This window comes from Polyodon spathula, chromosome 22, assembly GCF_017654505.1.
Source record: "Polyodon spathula isolate WHYD16114869_AA chromosome 22, ASM1765450v1, whole genome shotgun sequence".
NCBI lineage: Eukaryota > Metazoa > Chordata > Actinopteri > Acipenseriformes > Polyodontidae > Polyodon > Polyodon spathula.
The window spans coordinates 16,180,887-16,202,974 of record NC_054555.1 but is presented as its reverse complement, the minus strand read 5'-3'; the positions used below and the strand labels follow the sequence as shown (position 1 = coordinate 16,202,974).

At 39.7% G+C, this 22,088-nt stretch overlaps 1 protein-coding gene across 1 annotated transcript in view; it reads right to left on the bottom strand.

The window, feature by feature from the left end:
• LOC121296797 (prefoldin subunit 1-like) overlaps nt 1-22,088 on the bottom strand; it is a 70,428-nt gene that overhangs the window by 30,620 nt on the left and 17,720 nt on the right. Inside the window, exon 3 of the mRNA XM_041222606.1 lies at nt 15,177-15,261. Within this exon, the coding sequence (XP_041078540.1) occupies nt 15,177-15,261 (85 nt within the window). The remainder of the gene's footprint in view (nt 1-15,176; nt 15,262-22,088) is intronic.

Genomic DNA, 22,088 nt, shown 5'->3' with positions numbered 1-22,088 from the left:
AGTGTGTCATTAATGATCACCCTTCCCAATGCCACACTAACAACAGAAGCCCACAATACTATGGTAGTAGTATGATACTGTTGTTAGGGAGACCAGAATTCGAGTGCATCACCAATCTGTTGATATACTGTGAACTCATTCACAGTTTATACTTGATAAAAGGAGACAATATTTCCTACACAGAACAGAGGATATGATAAACAGATGAAAAACAGCAGCTTGTCTCTGAATGTAATGTTACAGTCCTTATAAACTTTTGTACTCCCACTGATGACTATTTGTAAAAAACGGTATATAAATAAATTACATACCGCTAGATATTTTTCTACACCAAGTGTAATGAGACAACACAGGGATTTAAAAAAAAAAAAAAAGCCATATTTCTGGCTTTATTTCTGAAAAGCCATATTTCTGTAGAAACTGCTTGCACTGCCAACATTAAAAATACCAACATGTACCGTCAGCATTATATAAAAACATTATATATTATATAAAAACAGTAGCCTATTCATATCCAGTTGTTACCACGCATCGTGGGCAAGTGTAATTGACATTGTTTAAACAGTTTTAATATTTATATTGGAGCTTAATATTAACCATACAGCAACTTTTTTCAAAAAACACACTGCACTAACCTCTGTGAATTGGAAGTACAGTATCATTGTCACTCTCGTTTTTGTGTTAACATTCTGAACTTGAAGGTTCAGTTTCTGATGGGCCTATGTGGTGATTTAGTGTGGAAAGTCCAAAAGTTAATTGTCTTTTCTCCATTATACATAGCTAATAAAGGCCTACTTAAAATTAACTCAGTGTTTAGCCTATGACTACTACTAGCAATGAGATTGTGAATAGAATTATACGACGCACAGTACCTATTGTGGGATACTGCTACATCCAGTAGACCTATTCTGCCTCTTCCAGTAAGTACCAACAAAAACAACATTTCAGTTTTTTTTTTTTAATCGCAAATATTAATTAAATTTTTTTAATGGTTGCATTATACAAGCTGTACGAGCCAACATCAACATCAGTTTCATGTTTTTTTTTTTTTTTTAAATCATTATAGTATGTATAGTACAGTAGTTGGGATCCAGGGACCAGTTTTGTTATAATCAGAAGTTCCTAATAATTGGGATTTACAGTGAGAGTGTACTGTACCAGTGTTCTCACCAGGAATTTTTCACAGCGTGGTGTTGGGATGAGCAGGGGGAGGAATGGGGGAGGATCAAGGGGGCGGGGCCGGGAGCAGGGAAAGAAATGGAGATCCTCGCAAACCCCTGCAGGCCAGCCAGGAATTATTATTTTAAAATTGTGGAACTTTGGATTTTTTTTCTAAAGACCTTGAAATAAAGATTTTGTTTGGAATACACATTACTGTTCTTCGCCTGATTTATTTATTTAACCCAGCTTGTTATGCTTCGTTCCCGCTAGCCGCTCGCCACGTCGTCACAAGCGAAACATTTTCCCTTGTGGATCAACTATTTCCCGAAGTTCGCCAGGGTGGGGAAGGCTTTAAAAAATCTACTTGTGTAGACTGCCAGCACATTCAACGTGTGCTGGAAGATGAGTCAATACAGACTGATTAGTTTGATTTCATTTTGCCAAATGAAAGCTCTTTAGTTTGATCACGTAACATATGCATGCCACAAATGCCACAGCGACTCTAATAGAAATAATCAGCGGACGGCACTGCTTGTAAAAAAACAAACAAACAAAAAAGCTCATATGGCATCCAAATGGGGAAAAAAAATGATATAAAACAAATTGTACAGACCAATTACCAGAATCATGTTCCAAAAGATGCAGCCCAAGGAATTAACCCAAGTACACAACTAAAATATGACTGTGCTACTAGTCACAGGGAGGTGAAGCAGTCATGGTTTAATAAACACATGTATTATTTTAAAAAGAAGGATTCGTCTCACTATGATTTATTTAGTTTTAATGTTAGAATCGGTGCAATATTTTCCTGTCAGTAGTCACAGATGAAAGAACATGGTGTAAAAAAAATAAAAAAATAAATTATATATTTTAAACACAGTAGCGGCTGTACAATCCTATTAATATTATTAGTCACATTAGTACAATCTTGTGTGACTACAGCTGCGGTTGGTGAGGGAGGCCTTAATACTAGCATACACTAAAAGCACTGTCTACTGGCACAATTTTGCTTTACCGTTCTGTTGCGGAAAGAAAACCACGTCACAGTCAAAATAATGTAAAGGATTATGCAGTACATTAATATCTCTACAAACCTATTCAGAATTTAAGAAATCTGTAACATTTTTTCACGTGGGACTAAGTTTGGCATTTACTAGATGGGAATCAGAGTTATAGTGCAAATTAAATATAATATTTATGTGTATTGTAAATGGTAGGGTCTGGCAATATATGGCAAATATCTGCATGTTTTCTGATAACATCTTTTTGCCTTGCTGAAATAGTATGTTTATAACTTGTTAAGTGGCTAAAGATTTTCCAATGTGGCTAAAAATTTTTAAAAACGTGACTTTGACACAATCGCTAACTAAATTAAAGTCTTAGATGGAACATAGTTATAGTAGAATAATAGAGATCTGCAATAATGTTGCTTGTTACAGAGCTGTGTATCAGGGGCGTACCCAGGATCTAGCCTCATCTATCAACAGGGCGGAATGTGCTAATAGAGTTCAGTGAAGTTCACGCTTGTCTCCGTGTGGCATACATTACATGTACCAAACTAAAGAACATGCTGTCACAACCAACCCATTGAAGTGTATTGAGAGCTGAAACAAGTATTTTAAGCAAACCAATTTCTCACATAAAGTTTCATAGGATTATTATTTTTTGGCTGTTACGCAAACTGAAAACACAGCGTAGAGGCCTGATTACAGCGTCATTTTTCCAGTTAGCAACGTAGCGGCCGTTACGCTAAACAGCACTGGCGAGAACTTTGCTGTATTTCATCGGACTACATTGTGCTAATGTGCTTTCTAAACCACAGCGGCAAAGCTGACGTCACAGACCTTGGCTCATGGCCAAGGGGCGAATTGTAGTTTTCTAAACTTCATGTGATTCCGTTTCTCAGCTAAAAAACGGGCTGAAGGTAGTGTGTGTGTGTGTGTGTGTGTGTGTGTGAATCATATATATATTATATATAATATATATATATATATATATATATATATATATATATATATATATATATATATATACATTACACACACACACACACACACACACACACACACACATATATATAGTAACATATTTTTGACCTTTTCAGCTGGAGTCTGTGTTGTTCTTTCAAATAGGTGTCTGTCTCTTTAATTACCCATGATACAATGGAAGTGCTCTTTGAAACACCGTGGCGTACGTTTATTAGCAAACTGATATTTCAAACAAACAAAAACACAAAACAAAACCTAGCCCTTCTTTAGGTGCTAACTAAATTAGTTAACAGTAGTGCTATCTAATGCAGGGCAGGGTAAGCCTGTTCCCCTGTTTAAATTAATTCCATAAATCACCTAATCCAAATCACATTCCAGCACTTCTTTGTCAGAACCCGTACCTTTGTTTCGTTATCAGAAAACTCTTTCTTTGTCCGACACACTTTTCCACTGTTCAGTTTCTTTCCTCTCTCTCTCTTCAACCCTCTCCCCTGAACACACAAACTGAAACCTTTTTAACCCCACCTTTTCGCATCAATCACATTAAACACAAAACAAAACCTAGCCTATCCCCAGGTGCTAACTAGCCTCCAAGTTAACAGTAGTGCTATCTAATGCAGGGCAGGGTAAGCCTGTTCCCCTGAATGGAATATGCATGGCAGGCACCATTGAGAGGTGGATTAGGAGAGGAGCCGATGGGCCCTACTGAGAGGGTTTGTGTGGCTCTTCTGCGGACGCATCTGAGAAACTCTGCTTTACTTGTTCACTTCTTACTCTTGAGTTTGTTTTTGTTTTCTATATATAAACCCTCAGCAACCTTATCAAAAGGAAATAAACTTGATGAGGACTGCCAAGCACCAACACTAAAAATAACAAGGACTGTAACGAATTCACATTCCAGGAGAACAATGTAATCAATACAATGCAGAGGAACATTTTTACTTGCACTTTTGTCTCCCAGTGCTGTAAGTGTCGCTGGTTTTAGAAACCCCCTGGTGATGCACACAGCTTTGAGAAAAGCACCTTACAGTTCAATACAGTGAAGAGGGTTAGACACAGTGTCACAGAACATACAAGGCACCAGAAATAAGACAGTTCAATAACAATATTCTCAAGTGTTTTTTTTTTGTTTTTTAGGGTGCTTAATAAAAGAGACTGATGCGTTGATCCTATCTGTCCATCTCACTCAGACGCAAGTGCCTTGATTTTGCACCAGTCTTCATCAAATTGCCATTGTACACTCCTAACTTCCTATATACGTGCATTTGGCTCTGACATGATAAACTCAAATGTTTTGAGCCGGCGATTATTACGTGATTACAGGATCCTCTGTATGTGCAGGTACTGGTTTTGCATTCTGAAAAAGTGTCAAAATTACAGTTTGGAGTCAACAGTTTTGAAATGCTTTCTAAAAGACCGTGGCAAAGTGGCTGGTGATTATTAACACGTGCAGAGGTGATGCCGTGCAGATATAAAACAGACACAGATTTGTAATCCAGAATGGAAAAGTGTATTTTATTTTTTGTAATCCTGGTCTGGCGCCCAAAGCTCTGGTTATGACAGTAACAGGGATTTGCAGCCCTAAACAATAAACACAGGTATCTCTCCCACAATATACAAACACGGTTACCAGTCCTGTGTGCGCGCTGTAGTGCTCATGGTGGAGAGTTTATAGAGTGACAAACAGTGAAGTGCTGTTCTGGGTTTTACTGCTTGGCCCTGAACGTGTTAGCCATCTATGAACACACAAATAACAATTATAGAGAAGACAAACAAAACAAACACTCACGATATTGTACTATTTACTGCACGGGTCCTTCCAGGTTATATTTCATAACCAAAGCGAAGGAACAGATTACGAGTCTCCGCTCCCCTTACATGCTAGTACGCATGACCCCTTGGTAAACGATTGCAGCCTCTTTTATAACACTATGTAACACAATTTTTGTTCCTGGGTAGTAAGTGTTATTTCCTAATTGCTTATGCCTCAAAAGTATAGAACATGGCTATTATTCCCCACAAACTTTGCTTTTGTGACCAGGACAGTGATATTTCAAAATATCACTATTTCCAATGGGAAAATGGGCAAATGTGTGTAAATACAGTATAATCGTAAATCTCGAAAAACTACTCACTTCTAAATCTTTTGTAGTTATGTTTGTATTACTTTAGTATAAATACATGTTAATTTGGATTCATATGTTGTTTTTTTTCTGACTTTATGTGAACGAAAAGACACACATTTGCCCGTTTTCCCATTGGAAATAGTGATATTTTGAAATATCACTGTCCTGGTCACAAAAGCAAAGTTTGTGGGGAATAATAGCCATTTTCTATACTTTTGAGGCATATGCAATTAGGAAATAACACTTACTACCCAGGAACAAAAAATAAAAATAAAAATTTGTTACATGGGGTAATCTGTGGCTGCTACATTGTTTCCCATCTAGGTCAATGCGTTCTGGCAACGGAGGCTTGCCTTCTCCCAGGCTGACCGACTTCCCAACCCTGGAAATTAACTGGTCGGGCCAGCCTGTCCAAAGGATCATACTTCACTGCTTTGAACCCTCACAGGTCGGGAGAGAGATTTACAACCAAGATTCATTATATTTCGGTCACAAAGACACAGTTAAGCTTACCGCATTATACATAAAATATAGCAAAGGGTACTGAACGGGGAGTTGTGTGGTTTGTACATTCAGGTCGTACAGAGAAACTCTGCATGTTGAATAAATACAATACCGGAAGCTAGTATTTCACAATGCGTATCATCAGTAAACTGCTTTAAAAATGATGTATGAGGAAAACAAAGCTGTGTAGGGTTGAATGGACAAGCATGCCTTAAATATGTGAGTAACACTACAGCACTTCTCTCAGGGCCCATGCGTTTGTGTTTGGTGCTTGTACAGGTTTTCAACACCACTGAACACACCTAACAAGTCTCCTGGTAATACTTTACAGGGCTGTGATTCTAACAGGATTATACAAGTAGGAAAGCTACAAATTGATTTTATACTGAGCACCAATGAAGTGATTTGAAATGAAAGCAGTTATTGATAACAAAGTCATTCCACCAATATTTCCTGTGACGCACTTCCACAGAGAATGGAAGTGCACAGCCGGTACTATTTATAGAATTATTTTATTAGCTACTTTAACCATTTTAAAGATATTTTCAAGCTAACTTGTAAAAACATAAACACAAAGTAATTCACACGGAAGCCACTTTGGAAACACTGTAATAAACACTGTAGTTTACACAAATGCCTTGATGTATTTATAGTTCTTCACAACTGTGTTTCAATAGACTGTGTCTATTTTTGAGTTAGGGCCTATGTTTCCTTCCAGTAAATATTTTAAATGGCCATTGTGTCCACAGTGGTTATTTTTTTTTTTTCACTCAGCTTGCAAGCGTGTTTTTATTATTATGTGTTGGCTCAAACCCAGCTCCCCTTGGTGATATCCATGACATGCTAGTAAACCGGTTGCATCACCTTGGCCTCTTACCGTGTGCATCAATATCTCTACAATATGTGTTAAAAGACGTAACGTTGGATAAATGTTTCATGTTCAACTATAGAGCTGACTTGCACTGTTCCAAATTACTGTACACTGCATTGATAACCAAATTAATTCCTAGAATCCAGATAATTAATCTCGGGTTCAACACACAGTCATGTGTATGGGTGATTGGCCATGTTTCAGAACTTTTCATTTGGGTGAATCATTATCTAATGGTCTGAGTAGCTTCCCTTGTGCAACCTGTGATTGTATAAATTTTAAAAGATTGATGAGTGAAGCTTGCTAAGGGACACTGGCCTTACTGGCCTCTCCATCACTATCTACACTACTGGCCTCTCCATCGCTGTCTACACTACAGTGTAGGGATGTGCAATTTTTGAAGAAAAAAATGCTAGAAAAATCTACTTGCCCTCTCACCATCTCATAGAAGACGCACATAAATAGAATATAACTTAGGATTTTGCTTTTATTAAACAATGAACACAATCAATTAGTGATTAATAATATTTTTTTGCTTCATGAAATCAAAGAAAGGAAATGTAATTCAGTCCAAACATACTTGCCAAAACTGAGCCCATCTAATTTTTGTGCATGACATGGCAAAACAAAAATACTAAACTAGAAAGATTCAAACTACATCAGACTTCACGCACCAAGGCCAATAGAGATAACTTTTATTATGAGGTTTCGGGTTCAGTTACCGTATATACACTAGTGTACAAAACATTAGGAAAACTTTCCTAATATTGAGTTGCACCCCCTTTTGCCCTCAGAACAGCCTCAGTTCGTTGGGGCATGGACTCTACAAGGTGTTGAAACCGTTCCACAGGGATGCTGGCTCATGTTGACTCCAATGCTTCCCACAGTTGTGTCAAGTTGACTGGTAGTGGATCTCTACTCCGAACAGCTCGTTATGTTCATCCCACAGATGCTCAATTGGATGGAGATATGGTGACTGGACAGGCCACTGCAGTAAGCTGAATTCACTGTCATGTTCGTGGAACCATTCCTGGACAATCGTAGTCTTTTGGCATGGGGCATTATCCTGCTGAAAAAATCCATTAGTAGATGGATACACTGCTGTCATGAAGGGATGCACCTGACTGGCAATGATGTTCAGATATCCTGTGGCATTCAAACATTGCTCCACTTTTATCAAGGGGCCCAATGTGTGCCATGAAAACATACCAACACCATCACAATCACCACCGCAATGCTGACACATGGCATGATGGATGCATGTACTCATGCGGTTTTCTCCATACCCTAGTCCTCCCATCAGACCAGGCAATGCAGTTTCTTGTGTTTTGCTGAAAGAAGTGGAACTCTGCTAGGTCATCGGCTGCCATACCCCATTCGTGTTAAGGTACGACAAGTTGTGCATTCTTTTATGGGACTTTTGGCCCCAATGTTGTACTGGACTGTCAGTTGACTAACTGTAGCCCGTCTGATGCTCTGCACAATTCTTGTCAGCCTCCTTTGGCCTCTTTTATTAATGAGCTGTTTTCGACCACTGGCCTGTCGTTGGCTGGATGTCCTTTGGGTGGTGGATGATCCTTGATACACACAGGAAACTGTTGAGCGTAAAAAAACCCAGCAGCGTTGCAGTTCTTGACACACTCAAACCGGCGCGCCTGGCACCTACTACTATACCCCGTTCAAAGGCAGTTAAATCTTTTGTCTTGCCCATTTACCCTCTGAATGGCACAAATACACAATCCATGTCTTAACATGAGATCCTCCCAGTAGTACTCAAAAGAAATGAAAGAAGTAATTTACAAACCGCTAACCAAGATAATGCAGCAGTCTCTTGACACAGGGGTGGTACCGACAGACTGGAAAATTGCAAACGTAATACCGATCCACAAAAAGGGAAACAAAACTGAACCAGGTAACTACAGACCAGTAAGCCTGACTTCTATTATATGCAAACTTATGGAAACTATAATAAGATCCAAAATGGAAAATTACCTATATGGTAACAGGGTTCTGGGAGACAGCCAACATGGTTTTAGGAAAGGGAGATCGTGTCTAACTAACTGGCTTGATTTTTTTGAGGATGCAACATCGATCATGGATAATTGCAAAGCATATGACATGGTTTATTTAGATTTCCAGAAAGCTTTTGACAAAGTCCCGCACAAAAGATTAATTCTCAAACTGAACGCAGTTGGGATTCAAGGAAACACATGTACATGGATTAGGGAGTGGTTAACATGTAGAAAACAGAAAGTACTGATTAGAGGAAAAACTTCAGAATGGAGTGTGGTAATCAGCGGTGTACCACAGGGATCAGTATTAGGTCCTCTGCTATTCCTAATCTACATTAATGATTTAGATTCTGGTATAGGAAGCAAACTTGTTAAATTTGCAGACGACACAAAAGTAGGAGGAGTGGCAAACACTGTTGCAGCAGCGAAGGTCATTCAAAATGATCTAGACAAGATTCAGAACTGGGCAGACACATGGCAAATGACATTTAATAGAGAAAAGTGTAAGGTACTGCATGCAGGAAATAAAAATGTGCATTATAAATATCATATGGGAGATATTGAAATTGGAGAAGGAATCTATGAAAAAGACCTAGGAGTTTTTGTTGACTCAGAAATGTCTTCATCTAGACAATGTGGGGAAGCTATAAAAAAGGCTAACAAGATGCTCGGATACATTGTGAAAAGTGTTGAATTTAAATCAAGGGAAGTAATGTTAAAACTGTACAATGCACTAGTAAGACCTCATCTTGAATATTGTGTTCAGTTCTGGTCACCTCGCTATAAAAAAGATATTGCTGCTCTAGAAAGAGTGCAAAGAAGAGCGACCAGAATTATTCCGTCCCCCTTCTAAATGATGCTAGGGCACCAGGTTACAGTGAGTGGGCAGCATGCATCACGGCAGCAGAGTGGACAAAGCAGACGAACTGAGTGACATCTTGTGTCAGCACTTTCAAAAAAATGCTTTACATAAAAGGTCACCTCATCTTCAGCCTTTCAGCACCTCCCACGTGTTATTTTCAGTATTGCCCTGCCAACGCCTGGCTACTAAAAGTACCCAGAATAGCAGTGCTGGGAGAGAGAGCATATCACACTTTGTCAATAAATCAACAAAGAAAAACTAAGGAAGTCAGATTGTCATACTGTAAAAGTCCATATGTAGGACTACAGACACAAAACTCCAGAGTAGAAACATTATTTCCTGCTACAGAACACAAGTTCCTTCTCTTTATCTAGCTCTGATAACTCTGCCAGCTTGAGGGCTTCAAACACTGCAGCTTTCAGACAATCTCTCCCAAAACAGACTCTGCCTTCCCATATTTGGACAAAATAGGGGGGTGCCAAAAACATTATCACTACAAAAAGAAGTCATCAAAAACAAATATCACAGCACACTGAGCAAACAGGAAACACAGGCTCTATCATCAAAACAGGGACCACGGGCTCTATCATCAAAACAGGGACCATGGGCTCCGCGACCAAACAGAGACCACAGGCTCTGTCATCAAAGCTGTGTTGGATCAATGGCTGTGATCCTCGGGTGTAGCTGCATGGCCGCCCCAGACACGAGTCTGAAAGGGCTAAGCTAGGACAGGCAGTTCAGAGAGGTAAATCCAGTATTAGCAAAGGAAGAAAACACACTCAATACCAGGATTAGAATCAGCAGACAGACACGAGTTAATAGCAACTACACAGCTGCCAAGCTGAACTGGAACGAGCAGACACTACTGGAGGGACGACAAGAGAAGCCCTCCAGAAATTAATGTGAGAATGTTGGTTATTAGCTGTGACAGAGTGCGTGTAGACTAGACTACTGAACTCAAGCTTGATTTCAACTGGAACAGAAAACCTGTTAAGGCAGTCAAATTTAGATCATGAGCATGATGCACCCAAACCACTGTGGTGCAGAATGACGACACTCACATCACCGAATTTCCTTTCACAATATAGCAAGAAATGTACAAATCCCTCCACCCTGTAAATACAAACTCTAACTTTCCATTATTAACATGAAAACATTGATGCCCAAGAACTACATCACCATAAGTACATGTAAAAAAGACATCTCCAGATTCCAATACTCTCAATAAAATGTACACAGGGGTCTATTGGTAAAACAGTGAAATACACACAGGCAGATGTACTGCACAGGCACCTACAATATAACCCCCTCAGGAACATGCATCCTCCGATGGTGGATTGCTGCCTCAGAGGATGTCCTCTGCACTCCATCCACTGCCCTGAAGGGTACAAGCAAGGGCAAAGTTGATATATGCTAGCATTCAGAGCAATCCTTATTTTTAACCACTGTTGTAACAGAAATAGTTTAATATTCTAAGATAAAAGTAACCAGCAGACTAAACATTTTGACCAATGACTAACACAATTGCATTCGCTGAAATGATCGTATACTTGACTTTGTTAGTTTCACCTCCATAATCAAGCATGCAAGGAAGTAATTTAACTCCAACAGAAATAGAAAAAGCATTTGTGTGTGAATGTATCGTGCCATTCAGAAGGAGACAAAACAATGGAGCTTTCTAAGGGAGACAGAAAGGGGCGCCTTGAGCCAGAGAAAATGCAAGAGCTTGGCATGGGAACACTGGGAGAGTTGGAGCTCTGCTACAGAGCAGTCTGTAAGGCACTAGGGCTGGAGAGGCAAGTTCAGACACTGCAAAGTCAGCATCAGCACAGCACAGCAATCCAACTCCACTTCATCTACTGCCCTGAGACAGCCTCCAGGGGACCTCCGCTGAGGCAGCAATACCTCTCCACTCTATCCACTGCCGAGATAACCTTCCAGGGAGCCTCCTCCAAGGCAGCAATCCACCTTCACTCCATCCACTGCCCTGAGATAGCTTCCAGGAGACCTCCTCTGAGGCAACAATCCACCTCCACTCCATCCACTACCCGAGACAGCATCCAGGGAACCTCTTCTGAGGCAGCAATCCCTCTCCACTTCATCCACTGCCCTGAGACAGCCTGCAGGGGACATCCTCCGAGACAGCAATCCCTCTCCATGCTGCATCCATTGTCCTGAGACAGCCTCCAGGGGACCTCCTCCGAGGCAACTTATGGAATCTATAATAAGATCTGCACTACCTATATGGTCCACTGCCCTGGGAGACAGTCAACTGAAAGGGAGACTAACTAACTTGCTTGATTTTTTTTGAGGATGCAACATCCATAATGGATAATTGCAAAGCATATGACATGGTTTATTTAGATTTCCAGAAAGCTTTTGACAAAGTCCCGCACAAAAGATTAATTCTCAAACTGAACGCAGTTGGGATTCAAGAAACACATGTACATGGAGTGGTTAACATGTAGAAAACAGAAAGTACTGATTAGAGGAAAAACCTCAGAATGGAGTGTGGTAACCAGTGGTGTACCACAGGGATCAGTATTAGGTCCTCCCCCATTAATGATTTAGCTTCTGGTATAGTAAGCAAACTTGTTAAATCCAGTGGCAAAACACTGTTGCAGCAGCAAAGGTCATTCAAAATGATCTAGACAAAGATTCAGAACTGGGCAGACACATGGCAAATTACATTTAATAGAGAAAAGTGTAAGGTACTGCACGCAGGAAATAAAAATGTACATTATAAATATCATATGGGAGATATTGAAATTGGAGAAGGAATCTATGAAAAAGACCTAGGAGTTTTTGTTGACTCAGAAATGTCTTCATCTAGGCAATGTGGGGAAGCTATAAAAAAGGCTAACAAGATGCTCGGATACATTGTGAAAAGTGTTGAATTTAAATCCAGGGAAGTAATGTTAAAACTGTACAATGCACTTGTAAGACAATCTTGAATATTGTGTTCAGTTCTGGTCACCTCGCTGCATATTGCTGCTCTAGAAAGAGTGCAAAGAAGAAAATTCCAATTAAAAGGCAATATGCAGACAGGCTAAAAGAAAATCTGTTCAGTCTTGAACAAAGAAGACTACGTGGCGACCTAATTCAAGCATTAGAAAAGTATTCACGACCCCTTTCACAAATGGAGTTTAGAAAAACACTCCTAAATAAGTTCATATGCAACCAATTGCCTTAAAATCTGACACAAGTTAAATGGAGTAACTGTTTGCAATAAAAGTGGTTCACATGATTTCAGATTAAATACAAGTTCATATGTCAAGTTCTGTGTGCAATAAAAGTGGTTCACAGGTCCCACAGTTGGATAGTGCATTCAAAGCAAAGATATTACCATGAAGACCAAGGAGATTTCAAAACAACTCTGGGATAAAGATTGAATCTGTTCAGTCTTGAACAAAGAAGACTACGTGGCGACCTAATTCAAGCATTCAAAATTCTAAAAGGTATTGACAGTGTCGACCCAAGGGACTTTTTCAGCCTGAAAAAAGAAACAAGGACCAGGGGTCACAAATGAAGATTAGACAAAGGGGCATTCAGAACAGAAAATAGGAGGCACTTTTTTACATAGAGAATTGTGAGGGTCTGGAATCAACTCCCCAGTAATGTTGTTGAAGCTGACACCCTGGGATCCTTCAAGAAGCTGCTTGATGAGATTCTGGGATCAATAAGCTACTAACAACCAAACGAGCAAGATGGGCCGAATGGCCTCCTCTCGTTTGTAAACTTTCTTATGTTCTTATGTTCTTATGATAACGTTGTGGAAAGGCACAGAGGGGAAGGGTATAAAAAGATTTCAAAGGCACTGAATATCCCTTGGCGCACAGTCAAGTCGATCATTAAGAAATGGAAGGTATAGGACACCACCCAGAATCTACTTAGGCCATCCTCCCAAACTGAGGAGTCGGGTAAGAAGAGCATTGGTCAGAGAAGCAACCAAGAGGCCAATGACAACTCTAAAAGACCTACAGTGTTCCATGGCTGAGATGGAAGAAACTGTCCATGTGTCAACAATAGCTGAGGTACTCCATAAATCTGGCCTGTATTGAAGAGTGGCAAGAAGGAAGCCAGTTCTGAAAAAAGCCCATGTAAAATCCTGCTTGGAATTTGCAAAATTCCATGTGTGAGACTCTGAAAAGATGTGGCAAAAGATTCTGTGGTCCAATGAAAAAAACATTCAATTATTTGGCAAAAGCGTTATCTCTGGCACAAACCCAACACAGCACATCACCCAGGTAACATCACCCCTACTTTGAAGCATGGTGTTGGCAACATCATGCTATGGGGATGCTTTTCATCGGCAGGGACTGGGAACCTTGTCAGGATAGAGGGCAAAATGGATGGAACTAAATACAGGCAAATCCTTGAGGAAAACCTGCTTTAGTCTGCAAAAGACCTAAGACTGGGATGGAGATTCACCTTTCAGCAGGACAATGACCTCAAGCGACACTGGCGTGGCTTAAAAACAAGAAAGTGAATGTCCTAGAGTGGCTCAGTCAAAGCCCGGACATAAATCCGATTGAGAATCTGTGGCAAGACTTGAAGATTGCTGTCCACCAATGATCCCCATCGAACTTGACAGAGCTTGAACAATTTTGCCAAGAAGAATCCAGATGTGAAACCTGGTAGAGACTTACTCCAAAAGACTCACAGCTGTAATTGCTACAAAAGGTGGTTCTACCAAGTATTGACTTAGGGGGGTGAATATTTATCTAACCAAGCCATTTCAGTTTTTTTTTTTATTTTTCATTAACTGTTACTTCAGAATAAAAATTCTCTTGCCTCTTCAAAGTGTTGAGTAGGTTGTGCAAATCAAAGGGAAAAAAAGTCCTATTTAAATGTATCATAATTTCAGGTTATAACACAACAAACTGTGAAAATGTCCAATGGGGGTGAATACTTACTATAGACACTGTAGTACTAGTACCCAGAGTGTATATCTCACTCTCAGAATGTAGTTGACAAAACATTTAAAAAAGTTTAAACCACAACATCTTCTACATGAACTGATCAAATACATTATGAGCTTTACATCTGTTTATTTTTTTTATTTAGATGTAATGACTTATAATACGTTCGTAAGTGTTTTGTGGCTACCTCTAAGCATGTTGAGTGGATTCTGTTCACTTGCACTCTTTGACAGAGCCCCTGACACCTCCGAGTGATAAGAAATATACTCGCAACATGATCACATTTATCCACAGAACACAGAGACATATACAAAAAGGCCAGAGTTTCTCTTTTCTGCATCACTGCTTGTTTAGTATCTTAGGCAAGGAAACAACCACAAACACTCCTTTTTCATGCACTGCGGAGTTCACATACTCCAGTTTCTATGAAAGGGTTGAGAAATGTTTTCCAAGGACACTGTAGAGCTACTCACAAAGTGGGGATGTTTGGCTTGTGAAAGCTCAGCAGTTTTTCCCTGACATGTATACCAGCTCAGCAAGTAACCAGAGAGGGCTCAATGATGGTCTCATACGAAGGATTCACAGTCCCCAATTAGCACTGATCTTCACTCATGTCATTTCCGATCTGTGGTGAATCTACAACACCTCTGTATAATGAGTTCGACTGAAACAGGTGCCTGCTTTTCTCTTTCTCCACAGTGAAACACTACAGCCCTAGTTCAGGACTCACCTCAAGTTCCTTTATCTTCTCATCTGCTCCATTCTGCTTTTCCAGGAGTTGACTGTGAATCACTTCTTTAGACTGCAGGATAAACCTAAAACAAAAACATGACACAATATTAGACTCTGAGACAAGTTGATATACACAACTGCCAAAACTCTCCAACAAGCAGCTTACTCCAGTTCCAAAACACAGGGCAAAAAAACAAACAAAAACAAAACACTATGGCTGGCTAATTATTTTAGCACTAGCTAATTCCTGCTAAAAAAAAACAATACATTTAAAAAATCCTGTACACGTTTACGATAATGTGTGCGGCTTCATGCAAGCCTTAAGAAAAATGTTGCATTTGTTGTGGTTTATGTTACTGGCAAATTTCACATGAAACATATATTCCCTTCTCCAAAACCAAATAGGAGTAGGAGTGCATGCCTGCAATGGAGGGAACCAGAGAAACAATTTTCATTCAGGGTTAGGGATAAACTAAACCAAATATTTGAAGTACTATTTACATACAGGTGCAGGGTCTTCACTCAGACACACCTCCTCAAGCTGTCAACCTTGACACATGTCCCAATGCTGCGATGTTACTAAGCACTCATACATTTAAACAGTGAAGACCAGGAACAGTACATTTATTATAAGTCTAAATTTTGCAGTTAGCTTCGAACCTTCAATGGTACTCACTCGCATAATTTACTGTTGATGTCACCATAGCTAGTAAATTATATTGGATTGAAAATGCTATTATTTTACAGGTTATCCACATAAATGGAATAAATTCACATGTTTAAAATATGTTATACAGAACAGTAATCATATTTTTTATAATTTAAATAAAAATACACATTGTTTATTTACATGTAATTGATGCTGCTTGCTATATATACAGTAAGCTTGCAATGCAGCAGCATTAACAGCAGTGCACCTAGGCAAAACAAAGCTTTATTTACCAGTCACCGTTCCAAGCAGGTTAGCAGTCACATCTTACTACTACACCCACCCCTCGTTATATTACCCCTCACTATACTACAGATTGGAATATATCGCGGCCCTGCAGCTGGCTCCCAATTTTTACTGTCTAACTGCATATGCCTTAGCTGCAATACAGGTACTTAGAATTACTGCTTGTTTCATTTTGTACTGCACATCACAAACAACAATATACAAAACAATTAAAAACAAAGCATTAATATCGTACTGTTATTATATACAAATGTACTGCACAATAACACAAAGCAAATAAAGAATCTACTTGCTGAAGCGGTTTTTATTTTAGCCAACAAGGTGTTCACATGTGGCAGCAATGCACTAGCAAAAGCCAAAGCTATGTTGGGAATGAATTATGTCAGTGCAGTGGGTTTGTGCATTTGAGGAGAGGAAGACTCATGAAATTAAATGGAGACTGAAGTTGATGAGAAGCAATTATCCTCCACTGTACAAATTAAAATGGTGCTGCTTTTTATACAAAAAAATTAGAAAAACCAGATTGGGTAGAGGATTTATACTGGACCCTGATGCCCCTGATAAAACAAGGGAGTGGTTGTACAGTATTTGCTATTAGCCTGTTTGTTTTTCTATGGGTCTCTCGCTATATCGCGGCCCTCGAGATACAGCGCATTTACACTGGACTCGACACATGCAATATATCGAGTGGGTGGTGTACTAAAAATACTACTACTACTACTACTACTACTATGAACTTATGCTTGTATCCCAGAGATTGGTTATGCCTCCAATTCATTGCGGCAAAGGAGGTGAATCTATAGACGGGTGGCAGAATGAATGTACTTCTCATGTGAAAATGAAGCGTCCTACAGTAAGATTTTAAGTGACAAGCAAGCAAGTGGTTTTAACTAGAAAAATACAAGTATTTGCATGGATTTTACTATTCATATCTAGCATATATTCAAGTCTAATGCAAAGTCAGTTTGAATACAAGACAAAACAATTCCTCAGGGGTGAATAACTGATATTGTAGACTGGGGGAACAGAGACAGTGCTGGAAATGGAATGTATTTTTAGATCAGCCCTCAAAACCATGACAAACACAGAGATCTTTAGAGAAGGAGTAACCGGACAACTGTAGGACTCCTACATTAGTAGCAGATGAATAACCCATTATTCTCATCTCAAGTTTTTTCTGTACAGTATGCCATTCAGTTAGGCTTTATATGCGCTCTTCCTCTTCTACCAAATTTTAGGCAGTATACCACATTCATGTCCAAAGTTCTCCTTTCTTTGTACTCAGTAACTAGAACTTGCTAGCTTTCTGGTTTGTTTACATTACTCCCCCTTGAATTAAAGAAGGAAAGCTCCTGCGAGTACCTGCAGCAGCCGGAGGTTATGCATTTCATATGTAGGCTCTGCTGTAGCTCAGGGAAGCATGAACTAAACAAATGAAAAATTATGATCTCTCTTTTCTAAAATTGTGTTTTGATACCTGTGACAAATACAATGATTGTTGTTGGTTGTAAATCTCCCTCCCGACCTGTGAGGGCGCTATGCAGTGAGAGTTCTTTGGATGGGCTAGTCCGACAGTTCTTTCCCAGGGTCGGAAAAGTCGGCCAGTCTGGAAGACAGAGAGACTCTGTTGCAAGAACGTATTGACCCGGAAGGAAAACGACGTGGAGGACGCAGATTGGAGAGGTGGTTGCACTCGTTTACCAAGGGGTCATGTGTGACAGCATAAAAAGGGGACGGAGAATCGTAATTTGTTCCTTCGCATTGGTTTAATGTGAGTAAGAACCATGAAGGACAGAGAAAACTAATACAGTTTCTATAACTGAGTGTTGTGCTTTGTTTGATTGTAATTATCTTGTACGTTACCAGACAGTTAACACAGTTCTAGAGCTGTCGCCAAGGGCCAGCACTAAACCGGACAAGACTGCACCTTTGTCACAAATGTAAACCTGTATCACCCATCATGAACACTACTGCACACACCCAGGACTGGTGACTGGGTTTGTATTATTGTGGGACGGATATCGTTTATTATTTGGAACTGTCTGTTCTTGTGTTATAGGATGGCAACAATATCAAAGTCAAATGTTGGTTGTTTGTTTGACATATAATAAATTAATTATCAGACTTATCTTTAAAACAGGGAACTGTTTCGCAGGACGAGAGAAAGAAATTTAACGAGTAACATGAAACGAGTAATATAACCAGCTACTTTATTAAGTAATAAGGAAGAAACAAGTAATAGTTAATTTTTTCAGTAATGTGTTCAACACTGTCTATGCATTACAATGTTGACGCCTTTTAGTGATGCAAAAAAGCCCAGCAGCTACCCCTTCTATATTCTACACTGAGCATCACTCATGGGAAACACTAAGCCTTTCTCCGGTGCTGAAAGTCAGGATATGCAAATCATATAACTTTGGAAGCAGTGCTTGCACTTGCACAGCTATTCCAAACAAAACAGTGTGAGCCGTCAGCAGTCTTTGTGACACTTGCTTAATGTCATGATCCCTGGCATCCACTTCTCTACATTCCTCAGAAACCTTTTTCTATTCAACACCTCATACAATCCGCTCCAACACAAAGGAAGAAAACGCAGAATGAATGGAGGCGGACCACTTTGTATCCCTTTTACCCCACTCAAAGAGCATGCTCATTAAATATTTTGGCGCAATACTAAAATAAATTATTGAAATTCTTTTAAACTACTGACCAACACTTTGACTAAAGGTCTTTCTCAATTTCTTAAACTTTCATCAAATAATTTTAATAGTTTCTGTTAGTATTATATATACACTTGGTATCCCTAAATGCACAATCTTCAAATGCATGCAAAACATTTTAAGAAGAAAGATGTCCCACACGGGTACCATTTATCAGATGTGCGATTTATATTATTAGACCAAAAAATGTAGTTGTGCCCTACTGACTGGCAAGACTGGTACCCAGGGCCACCCACAGATATTTCCATGCACTGGACAAGTTACTACACTGAACAAAAATATAAATGCAACATGTAAAGTGTTGGTCCCATGTTTCATGAGCTGAAATAAAAGATCCCAGAAATTTTCCATACACACAAAAAGCTTAATTCTCTTAAATTTCGTGCACAAATTTGTTTACATCCCTGTTAATGAGCATTTCTCCTTTGCCAAGATAATCCATCCGCCTGACAGGTGTGGCATATCAAGAAGCTGATTAAACAGCATGATCATTACACAGGTGCACCTTGTGCTGGGGACAATAAAAGGCTACTCTAAAATTTGCAGTTTCGTCACACAACACAATGCCACAGATGTCTCAAGTTTTGAGGGAGCGTGCAATTGGCATGCTGACTGCAGGAATATCCACCAGAGCTGTTGCCAGAGAATTGAATGTAGAGCTGTTGCCAGAGAACTGAATGTTCATTTCTCTACCATAAACTGCCTCCAACGTAATTTTAGAGAATTTGGCAGTACATCCAACCGGCCTCACAACTGCATACCACGTGTAACCACGCAAGCCCAGGACCTCCACATCCAGCTTCTTCACCTGCAGGATCGTCTGAGACCAGCCACCCGGACAGCTGATGAAACTGTGGGTTTGCACTAACAAAGAATTTCTGCACAAACTGTCAGAAACCGTCTCAAGGAAGCTCATCTGCATGCTCATCGTCCTCACCAGAATCTTGACCTGACTGCAGTTCGGCGTCATAACCGACGTCAGTGGGCAAATGCTCACCTTCGATGGCCAATGGCATGCTGGAGAAGTGTGCTCTTCATGGATTAATCCCGGTTTCAACTATACTGGGCAGATGGCAGACAGCGTGTATGGCGTCGTGTGGGCGAGCGGTTTGTTGATGTCAACGCTGTGAACAGAGTGCCCCATGGTGGTGGTGGGGTTATGGTATGGGCAGGCATAAGCTACGGACAACGAACACAATTGCATTTTATCGATGGCAATTTGAATGCACTGAGATACCGTGACGAGATCCTGAGGCCCGCCGTCGTGCCATTCATCCGCCGCCATCACCTCATCTTTGCATGGCCCCCATGTCGCAAGGATCTGTACACAATTCCTGGAAGCTGAAAATGTCCCAGTTCTTCCATGGCCTGCATACTCACCAGACATGTCACCCATTGAGCATGTTTGGGATGCTCTGGATCGACGTGTACGACAGCGTGTTCCAGTTCCCACCAATATCCAGCAACTTCGCACAGCCATTGAAGAGAAGTGGGACAACATTCCACAATCAACAGCCTGATCAACTCTATTCGAAGGAGATGTGTCGCACTACATGAGGCAAATGGTGGTCACACCAGATACTGACTGGATTTCTGATCCACATCCCTACCTTTTTTCTTTTTTTTTTTTTTTTTAAGGTATCTGTGACCAACAGATGCATATCTGTATTCCCAGTCATGTGAAATCCATAAATTAGGGCCTAGTGAATTTATTTCAATTGACTGATTTCCTTATATGAACTGTAGCTCAGTTAAATCTTTGAAATTGTTGCATGTTGTGTTTTTATTTTTGTTCAATGTACATGATTTGAGCCACATCATTTCATTTGCAGTCAGGGCCCCTCTCCTTCCCCAGCCTTCCTTGCAGGTTTCCTGCTCTTAGATGTCATCCTGTCAGGTTCTCACCAACATCTGCTGCCTTTGTGTGGGATATGCAGCCTATACACAGGGAAAAGTGTGCTTTCTCATATTAGTGTATAGAAGACTAGGTCACGGAAGAATGTCAAAACCAGACTGCAAGGCCTGTATAGAACTTAGTGTGGAATACTGTAACTGAGAAGCAGCTAGCACAGCTATCAAACACTTCACTGGAATTATAGATCAAACAATTAGCTTACATTTACAAGCCTTGATTAAACATCCACTAATCAATAGCCCTATTTGGAGGCTGCCGTAGCTACTCAGAAACACATGCTTTCCTTGCACATCGCTGGACTAGAAGCTCTTCCGTTTCTATTTGTTTTAGGGGGAGAAATCCACAATCTAATGAAAAATGTGATGTCTTTTTGCTTCTTAGCAAGTGTTCTCACTGCATTTATTATATCACTAATACCATTTTCACACAGAAATGCAGCTACTGTGCCATTGCTGAAACTTTTTAACGAGTGTTTAAAATATCCTTTCACACAGCATGAAATCTGTGCCGGTGTTATACCGTCAAAACCCTTTCATACAGCCAAAGAGATTGCGTGAGTACAACTTTCAAACCTGTCAATCAACAGATTGTTCTCGTGCAATCTGAAACACTGACAAGACCTAACACATGCACGTAGTGCTTAATTTGGGGCACAAGCAATAACAATAATTCCAACCCTAAGAAGCACATATTCAAAATCACAACAAGTTTATTTGAAGAAGCATTGTACGTACCAGTGTTAGATGTTTACAATCACGTATTCTACATCATATACAAAGTAGTAGTACATGCAGATAAATTAATTAAAGCAACTGCAGGACAAATTTAAAAAATAAAAAAAAAAGCCTGTATACATGTTTTGTTATGGTTTTGCATTTAAATGGTTTAGAAAACAAAACTAAAAGACATTCAGAGGCACTCTAGAAGGACAACACGAGCATTTGTTTGACCTACGGTCTGCACTATTATTAGCGATGTGAATGCAATAGAACCGCTGGTAGATTACAAAAACGATTAATTAAACTTTGGCAACATAGTTGTTTACTTAGCATGTTTTTATTCTCTCTTAATTAAATTATATTCTCTGAACTACACAAGTGACCCAGATCATTATTAATTTTATTGTTTTGGTTTAATATAATATAGCAGGCTAATGTTCCTATTTCATTAAAAAGTTGCCGTTGTTCTTTGTTGAAATTAATGTTCAGCTTTCATATTTTGTTATGTACTACTCATTTAATCAAACCAAGTAGTGTAAGAAGTTGCTTGTATCATTCATGACGTTTTTAAAACCAAGTAAGCTTTGTGTATAAAAAACAA